Genomic DNA, 10,027 nt, shown 5'->3' with positions numbered 1-10,027 from the left:
GAGATAGAACGGAATAAACTGAATCGAAAAGTCCGCTACTATTTTGCAATTTTCGCAATAATTGAGGACATATTTTGAAAACATTTAAAAAATTATGAAAAAATTACAGATGGTTTTATATTGCATTTGAAAGTAATAGAAAAAATTTAGCGGCAATGTTCTACATGGATGAAATTATTTCGATAAAAGATAGATATATCTAAACTTTTGATTTAAGTACTTTAACTATATATTTAAAATGATTTATAATATAATATAAAGCTTTATTGCGATGCAGAGATTAGTTGTTCTGTAAATAAGTAAAATTATTTTATTTATTTATTTATTTACAGAATAACTAAACAGACAATCACAATAAAACTTTGTATAAATTATTTTGAACACAAACTACTTACATAAAAAATTGAATTTTTTTAAGTGTTGTCAATAATTTAATTTTTAATAACAAATAGATTAAATAAATTATAAAAACGTTATTAATATATAGATATAATTTTATATATAACCTTCATATGTACATAGTTTATTTGAAGTGTAAATATTGAACACATTTCCAAATTTAATTTACTTTGCAAGGACTGTTATGACCAATATATCCTTCCAGATATTAATTTCTAAAGATTGCCGAATAAGCGGGTAAAATCGACGCATAAGACAATTTTAAAATATCTTTCAAAGTTCTTTATGAAATATCTTAAAAGCATTTCTTAAAGAACTCCTAAAAATATTAAAATTGTTTTATATATTGATTTTAGACATTGTACTCAATGGGTAACTAAAAAAAATAATTGCGAAAAGTAATATTTGTGTTAAATGTATGTATGTGCGAGCGCAAAGCGCACACACGCGTTAAGTTTATTTTGTATGACAGATAAGAGGCTGCGTTCGGACGCTCACGCCCTGTAAATCACTGTAAGCTTCATTCTATCTTTTATCACTTATTATATGCGGAAGAAAGATAGAATGAAACGCGTGAGCGCCCAAATACAGCATAAATGATTTAATAGGATAATTTAACCAAATGATTGTAACAGGATAATTTAGAACTTGTAGTAAAGTTTAAGATTGATAGCCTCTCTTGTTGTTAATTATCTTTCTTAGATTTATCATCAACAAGATTATCTTATCATTGAAAAATGCATGTACGATTATCATTAATATTATTTCTAAGTATTTCTTCAAGCATTAAACATGCATATTATAAAATTTACATAAATAAACTTGATGTACTTCTTATAGGCATGTTCGTGGAGCTATTGAGGTCACTTTTGATTTTTCTTGTCAAATTTTGTTATACATTGATTTAAATCATAAATCTAAAATTAACTACTGAAACGAAAGAAAATAATATAATAAACAAATTGAAAAAAACTATCTTTTATAGGACATAAGTATGAAAAAAATTTTTTCGTACAACAGTTTTTTTTTATGTATATGTAAATAAATTTCATATACATAAAGTTGTTTTTATTTCTTCTATATTGGCGACAAGTTTAAACGTATTTGAAAAATAATTTACATTTAATCTTATTATCGCACAGGTACTATTTTTCTCATAATAGATACTCTATCTCATAATACGTACCTACAGTATATTTACATAATATATGACTTCAAGTGCATTCTCGAATCATATAATTATGCATGCATTTCAAATACATCTTATATAATATCTGCGAAAATATGTCGCAAGTTGTCAAATTATATAACGGTATCAATAATATTTCAGAATGTATCTATGAAATTTTTTAAAATTGCAATAGAGATTTACATTATTTTCGAGTACAGTGTCCTTGTTTTTGTGGTCTATTCCATAAATTTGTTTATAGCTAGTGAAAAATTTTTATTTGTAAATTGAAAACAGATGGCATATATAATCATTCACTTCCTTGAATTACTATCTGTTTGGTCATTGATTTATCACTGAATAAAATATGAAAAAAGTAGTGCTGAGAGACCAATCAAAAACTTTTTTCTTAAGAGCACAGATAAATTTATGCTGGATCAAATGCAAAAATCAAAGGAACTATATTGAAAAAAATAATGTAAATATAAATCTATTGAAGCTTTAATAAATTTTACGAATACATCTCAGATTATTCATTCACTCTCCTACACAATCTTAGGGTATACATAATGATTGAACTCGTTATCATTAAAAGCTTGACGAATATATTCGTCCAAATAAATGTACTACTATCAAATTGGTAGTTACAAAATAAATACAAAATAATATACCTATAAAATTGAACGTTTTACATTCACAACAGATAAACTTTTACTATAACATTCAGAAAATATCAAAATTTTCATTTAAAGTTAAACTTTTTTTTAGGAAGTCGAGCCCTTTCCACACAACACAGTTCCCCGAAAGAATTCCTGGCGACGTTCTTAGAACGTAGGACGTGCTCTAGACTCCTTAGGACATCTATTGAAGAATTGTGTTTGTGGATTATTGTGTTATGAATTTTCAATATTTACACTGTACATTGAAAAAAAATTTCAAATTCTTTATATTTCATGAAGTGCAAATATTTTTTAAATATTAAACATAATAAATTACCAATGATGAAGTAATAATATGCAATAATTCAAGAAGAATATTCTGATAGTAAGGGCTAATCAATAATCTGATATACAATAAACATATTGCCTTATCTTAAATGTGTGCGTTAAGTATTCTTATTTATAATGATGAGTCAATTTTATTTGAAATATATTTATGAGACGATAGAAAAAACTATAATCGTGTCAATATGCAATATAATCTCGTTGCTTTTCACACAAACTTGTAGAATACTACATTAAGTGAGAAAAATAAGGAGATTACAAAATGTAATCTCCTGTGATGTACATTTAAATCTTCTGTTTATTATCCCCTTAAATTTTATAAATATAATTATTGAGTTACTCATTATAATTTTTCTATCTAAAAATTAGGTAGAAAAATGAAAGTAGTCAATAAAATTAATTTAATGAAATATGATCATTACTCTATTAATATGTAATTTCAGCATTCTTCCAACACGAAAAAAATAATCGTGTAGTAAAGAATTGAAGTTGTATGTTTTTGTTCAAATTTTTCAACGTATTTGAAATAATTTTTTAAAATGAGAATTTTCATTATAAATTCTGTTTTAATTACATCTTAAAATTTTGAATATATTGAGTATTGTATTAAATTGTCATTGATGACTAGCTATTCTCTAAATTCTTTGGAGTGGAATCTCATTTTAAGAAGTGAAAATTGAGCCAATCTTGAAAAAAAAAAAAAATGGCTCAATTTTTAATTTTTAAGAGTGAGAGAAATTTCACTCTAAAAGTTTTAGAGAGTAAATAAGGTTTTGTTACTTACAGTCTCCAAGTTTAATAAGCTAAAGCATCTTAACTTAAAGTTACTTAACTTAGTATAATTAAGTCAAGCCAATTTTCGCTGAGGACAGATTAAGTTTAAATCCATTAGACAGTTCGAGATTGATGGACTAATGCGCTTCTTCCATACGTATCACGTCTTATATTGCTTCATTTAATTTTTATTTTATGTAGTTTTAGCTTGAAACCAAGAAGTTCTGAAAGCACTCCTGAAAGTGCCGACAGAAGCACTACTTTAGTAATAGTGTACAAATACGGATTAGCTGACAGCCCAGAGATTTTGAACGGACTCTCCAATTCCTGTAAAATATCCCTTTAAACTTATTTATATTAGTTCTTCATTGAATTTGTAAAAATGCATACCTTTATCAAGTCAGCCGCTAATTTCAATACACTATTTGCAACCATAAGTTCTTCTTTTTTATGTGGCTTTTGCTCAATTTGCAAATATAAGTTGATCTAAAAATTTTATTGAAAAATAAGACAGGTTTTAGAAAACTTTCTGGAATAAAAGTTTAAATACATTATAACAAAGTTGCCTACCTGTTCAGTTATCAAAATTGAGAGATTTCTGTACTTTTTGTTGATTTTTGTTCCTAACGTCATAAACCGCAATATAAATATCCCAAGCGAGAAGCTCCAGAATAATGCTTCGACATTATATCGTGAGTGTAAATTATCGAGATCCTAAAATAAGATTTGCATTATCAAAAGAAATAAAAAGTAAAAATAGATGTTAAAAAAACAAAATGTACTTACTTTAATTAGTTCCAAACTTACGAATGACAGCAATAATAATGTTATAATAAATATTGCTGAAACAATTACGTCTACAGATCGCTGCGGGCCTCTTCGCTACAATACAAAATTATATAATGCAAGATATGAAACATATAAGAATTTTTAATTGTATATAAAGACGTATATTTAATATTCTTACTTTCAAGTAAGATCTGACACTTAGCCATGTTTTTATATTGCGCACTTTATTCAAACGAAAGTGCGGTAAATCGGACTTTCGCGCACGTCTGGATGATGTCAAATGAGAGAATAATTTCGCGTACAAAAGTCTCTGCTTGTATGTTCGTTCTGCTACTGCTAGCAAGAAAAACAGACAGCATGACAACATAAATCGTTCAAACATTGAAATTAGCACCACTGTTCGTTCCCTAAGAAGTCATTTAAAAAAATTATTAATCCATAGATATTTTAAAATGTAAACATAAGTAGTATTCTCTTACCAAAAAGTATTTCCAAATGAGATACCAATTATTCTACACAAGACATCGGTGTATGTTTCCAAGTTTACCTGAATTATATCACTTGGTAATAGGCTAACAGATGCGTTACCAATATTATCTGATCCTATATGATCACTCAGTCGTTTTATCGATGGTATTAGACACAATGCAATGCTAAGTATCAGACCACCGTAAAAATAATTCATGCCCTCTGGCATGGATTCGACTCTGGCAATAATAGCTGAACTAATATCAAGCACTGATAATTCAGCCTTTTTTATATCACGCCGCGTCCAAATTGTACATGAAACTAAAGACAAAATGATGCTACCAATAAGTAGGAATTATTAAATCTGCATCTGTTTAATTTGTTGAACGTACAGTTGCGCGCTTCATGAATTATATCTTTATTCATATGGAAAATTTGCTATACTAACCACGATCAGACGATGTGCAAGTAGAATTAAATAATATCGAAGGTGGTAATTCAAATTCCCATGAGAAAGGATGCTCCACAAATTCTCCATAATTAAGATTAGTCTCGCTGGCTATGTCAGATTCCCCGAGTTCTGAACTGTAATAATTTCGAAATTTATGAAAAATTATGCTTTATTAAAATAATATTATATCTCATAATATAAATATTTCACCTGTAACTGCACTCGTCACTGTTAGTTGTTACTCCCATCCATTCCGTGGCAGAAGTTGTTGCCTCTGTGAGATGATGCGTTGTAGCTTCCTCACATTCGCCTTCTTCTTCGCTCTCGCATTGTTGTCGTGCTTCTCTTGATCCCAATATTTTCGATGAAATATCTTTAGCCTTAAATTAACAAGAATACAAAAGTCGATAGATTAATATAAGATGTATTAGATATGAATCTTTTTAATATCTTTTGTTCTTGATGAAGGATATTTAAGAATATTTAAAAAGAATATCTAAAAAGAATTGGCCTACAAAGGAGACAAGCACAATAAAAAAAATATAAATAGATAGAAATTTTGTTAAACTATAGATTTAGTCAAGAAAAAAATGAAACTTATAAGTGATAATACCTTAATATTGCCATGATTATTGCTTTTGCTATCCATAAAATTGTCATCATTTTTTAATGGGTCAGGTGCTGCGTGGAAAGTGGAAAACGATGATTTAGCTATTACTCCATTTTATACCTTTCCAACAAAGATTAAAGCGTGTTAGCGGTTCGGAAAGCAACCACAAACAAAAACAAATTTGAAAAAAAGATTACTTTCATTTAGTGTTATAAATCGTAAAATTAGATGAATTATTAAATATACATTTGAAAAATTATTTTAAAAAATTTATGTGTTTATAAAGTGCATGTCTATAGCATGTTTAATAATGAATGAAGATTTATAATTATCTTTGCAAAATTGTTAACTATCTGCAAATTATTTTACAAGCGTATACTTGTAACTCAAACCTGAGTTTTTTGATGAAACTTGTTGGCTAGTGCTGTCTTCTGACCATGACATATGATCTTTACTCTGTATCAAACTCAATCGTGATTTATTTTCTTGCACCTGTGCACGGCCTATCCCTTTGTCATTATCACTGGAAACATTCCCATTTAAACTCTCAAAGCCATCATCGTCCTGATGTATATTTGCTACATGTTCTTCTGGTACATTATCTGTTATAGAGAGAAATATGTATGTGTTAAAAACATATGAAATATACAAACTTGCAACAAATAATATTTTTTTTACCTTGCTGTTCATGATTAGTTGAACTTTCGTTTGCAGGGTCAGAATTTTCTCCGGTTGTACTTAATGATTCTTTGTCATATACTACTTGAGCATTTGGAAGTTCCTATTATATCAGAAATTTTTAAATACGTTTTAAATACTAAATACGATAATTTAGTATATTCGAGTATAAACTTGAAATCTGGATATTTACCTGAGATTGGCTAACAGTTGAGGAATTTTGGATTATCACTTTTTTAGCAAATCTTACTGCAGTGAATACTTCTTCATTTCCTGTACTCACTTTCTCAGAAGCCATATCTTGAGAGGATTTTGAATCCTTATGTATACCTTTAGCAAAAATTAAAATACTATAAAGATAAATATTCCGTTTTTTTTTTGCACACTTACGTAAATTCTGTCTAGGCCTCGATTTTCCGTTCCTGCACCTAACGTGTCGAGAGCGTCTTGTTATTCGTTGTCTGGATTGATTATACGTCATAGTAGGACCTGAATGTGTCGATACAATGTGGGAATGAACAGTGCACAAGACAAACATCATAACAACAGGTACTAATACTTCGGACATTGATATAATCTGTAAACAGATGTGACAATCAAGATGGATAGCAATGCAACACACAGTTTAGAAAATCAAAAAACTCATCATACTTCTGCCTCATTTTCCCTGTTTGCATAAACGTAATACAGGCATATGTTGATCATTTGCAAGCTATACAGTAACAAGAAAAACACAAAGATGCGATAACTCGTTTGCTGTATCCACCACTTTTTGTACAATGGAAGGAACAAGAGTCGCTGAAACGCTAGGCAAGCTACTGTCAACAAACCATGCTTTGGCTTGGCTTTCGGAAATGAAGATCCTATATACATTATTAAATCATGAATGAACATACATGTCTATCAAGAAAAATACTGTAATATATTTAAATATATATATATATATATATATGTAAAGTTAAGATTAATAGTTAAATCAGCTTTTTGCAGCCAAAGGTAAATATTTTACTTTCTCTTGTATGGTTTTTTATATTCAGTTACAGTCTGTATTCATCTCCTATGGTAAAAAGCTGTTTCAACCATTATTGGATGCTTTCCATTTAATGACATAAGTTAACACAAGTTGACAGAAGTGTTATTCTATCTTTGTCACTTTCTGAATGTCAAGAAGGATGGAACGACGCTTGTGTCATCAAATGAAAAGCACCCAATAATGAATTTGGTCACTTGTATTACATTTAGATTAGTGCATACCACAAGCTGCTATACATGAAATTGGTAAAGTTACATGTAAAAACAAATATTTTAAACAATATGTTTAAAAAATTACCTTGTCACATTATTTAATAGAATATATATGTATTATTTTGTTGTCAAAGTTGATCATATTATGCCATTGCATTTAGATACTTTATATGAAACAACCTTTAATGCGTGCCTTTAAACTGATCCAATATAGTACAAATGACCATATTCATCTTGTGTGTACACATATGTTTATATATATGAATATTTTATATATACGTATATATATATATAGCTGTAAGTTAATATCTCTGTTGCATACCACGAACGAGATCCACATCAATCAGTTCTGTCTTAAGTTTTGTTGTCCTCATTGGAACATGTGTAAGTCCATCAAGAATATGTTGCTCTATGGTTCTCTCCCATTGTTGCTTATCATATGTTCCAATCTTTTTTTGATACCTGAAAAAATTTGCTTCTTATTATTCTAGTTATCATTCATGCCTGCATTTCCTTATCGTTGTTACTTTCCAATCAATATTAACATCCAAATTAAACGTCTCAGTTCAGGAAGTCGTATCGTTGAGACAAATATCAAATTTTAACATAATATAAAAGAAATTTGATATGATCAAAGTTTCTTACCAATGCACCAATTCGTTGAGACCCATATGGATTAAACGCATTAGAGTTGCAGCTTGCAACAATGCTTTTAGATTGCAACGAAAATACAACAGCTCGCGAAAAAACGGAATACTACAATTTTCCGCAAATTCTTTACACGGACAGTTACAAAATAGTCAGTGTGATATCGTCATATCATATGCATCGTATCCAAGTACGATGTCAAATTTCGTGCTCATTCAGCATTCGTCCATAAATAGGATGATCTTATTAATTTCGCATTATCACCTTAGACTGGCCGAACTTGACGACAAGATGGAACGATTTGTCGCACAACAAAGCACAATTCATGAACCTATGTGGACGGAACATACATCGAAGCATTATGATCGTCCGATCACCCGATTTGGATCCTAGATTGCCAGACGGCAGACATCCCAGACGAAGGACAAAGGTGGCGATGTCATTGTCGTGATTCGCGATTCCCATTGAATGAACAACTGCGGAGCAACGATTTTAGGTGGCGGCACCGACAGTGTAGTTTGTAGGTCACAGATGCTGGCAGAATCAAATAATCCGTACTATTTTGTTAACATGAATAAAATTTTTGGTTTTGGGCTGTTTAACGTAAAAAAAAATCAGGACAACGAATTAAATTTTTCTTAAGCGGTTCTGCCGGTTGAATTAATTACCGCGGAATTTAATCAAAATTCTATGTCTGCTTTTAGATGCACGTTCTTAATATGTTCTTTATATGTATTTTCTGTATTTGAAACGAAATGAATCAATACTGAGGTCATGGAGCGGTGAAAAGGGAAAGAATAAGAAAATCTGAGAATTGATCAAATTCTGATTTATAATTTATGTCCATTTCTGCCAATAGATTAACTTTAATCAACTTTAATCTTGGTTTAATTCACTTTTTATCCTTTTCCAGTTTTTCTAAGAATTAGAAAAAAGATAAAGTAAATTAAAGTGTGATTAAAGTAATTAACACACACCTTAGTTTTTGGCACCCTTAATATACACGTTCGGTGATTTATTGTGTCCTGGATTAATTTTCATCACTTTGACAAGTACATATAAATTATTAAATGATTTTTACATATATTTTGACATCTTTAGAAAGTATTTGTGCAGTTATATATTCATAACAAATTGTAGATAAATTGTTATAAATAAATATAGTTAACAAAATTAGAAAAATACACTGTTTCATATAAAAATATAAAACTCTGAAACAAAAATGTTCAAAGGATAAATATGGTTCACTATCTTAAAATTCACATTCCAAATTACAAAAAAAAATATTTTAGTTACAAAAAATGTACACTCTGTACACACGCATTGCTGGGTTATTTGTGGCCCAGAGGCGGTGAATTTCGGAGTTATTCCAGTTAAAGGATACGCACGAATTGAGGCCGGTAACGCACAAAACTTGGTCTCTAGATGCCAAACTTTTTTTTAGGAATAGAAAAAAGACCGGTATTTGATCAGGTGTTCTTAGGCCGGAATCAGACTATGCATTGCTACGCATTGAAGAGTGAAAATTGAAATTTGACCAATGAGAACAAAGCTACGCATTTAAAGAGCCGGTAAACAACATAACCTATAAAACGTATATTTTGAAAAGCTTTACGAATATTATACAGATTCGTTAAGAATATAAAAGCAGTAAATAGTTACAAGTTTGAATCATTCTGTGCTATACAATTTTTGGGCAGAATTAGAGGCCCCTATACAGTCATCTGGAAATAATATAACAAAAAAGATCTGCAAAATATGATGCTTCTATTAAAAAGATAAAAGGAGGATCT

General features: G+C 29.5%; 1 protein-coding gene across 1 annotated transcript; it reads right to left on the bottom strand.

The window, feature by feature from the left end:
* Positions 1 to 3,385: 3,385 nt before the first annotated feature.
* Positions 3,386 to 8,731, bottom strand: phtf (putative homeodomain transcription factor). Its single transcript, XM_018461952.1, has 16 exons — positions 8,232 to 8,731; positions 7,909 to 8,048; positions 6,993 to 7,204; positions 6,732 to 6,918; positions 6,535 to 6,671; positions 6,342 to 6,444; positions 6,056 to 6,265; positions 5,667 to 5,734; positions 5,264 to 5,433; positions 5,051 to 5,187; positions 4,614 to 4,923; positions 4,313 to 4,541; positions 4,132 to 4,227; positions 3,916 to 4,059; positions 3,736 to 3,831; positions 3,386 to 3,672 (listed from the first exon to the last, which is right to left on the bottom strand). The coding sequence occupies exons 1-16, from the start codon at positions 8,270 to 8,272 to the stop codon at positions 3,523 to 3,525; spliced, it is 2,430 nt and encodes an 809-aa protein (XP_018317454.1). The 5' UTR covers positions 8,273 to 8,731; the 3' UTR covers positions 3,386 to 3,522.
* Between the last annotated feature and the right edge of the window lie 1,296 nt (positions 8,732 to 10,027).

Source organism: Mycetomoellerius zeteki, unplaced genomic scaffold (genome assembly GCF_001594055.1).
Source record: "Mycetomoellerius zeteki isolate Tzet28-1 unplaced genomic scaffold, Tzet1.0 scaffold135, whole genome shotgun sequence".
NCBI lineage: Eukaryota > Metazoa > Arthropoda > Insecta > Hymenoptera > Formicidae > Mycetomoellerius > Mycetomoellerius zeteki.
Note: the sequence above shows the minus strand (reverse complement) of the source record. Positions and strands in the feature narration are given on the sequence as shown.

Coding starts and splice junctions, on each gene's coding strand:
- phtf (XM_018461952.1), bottom strand. CDS start 8,272: ATGCGTTTAATCCATATGGGTCTCAACGAATTGGTGCATTG. Junction 3,832..3,915: donor CAATTTTGATAACTGAACAG/GTAGGCAACTTT, acceptor TAAAATTTTTAG/ATCAACTTATATTTGCAAAT. Junction 3,673..3,735: donor TAGCGGCTGACTTGATAAAG/GTATGCATTTTT, acceptor GATATTTTACAG/GAATTGGAGAGTCCGTTCAA.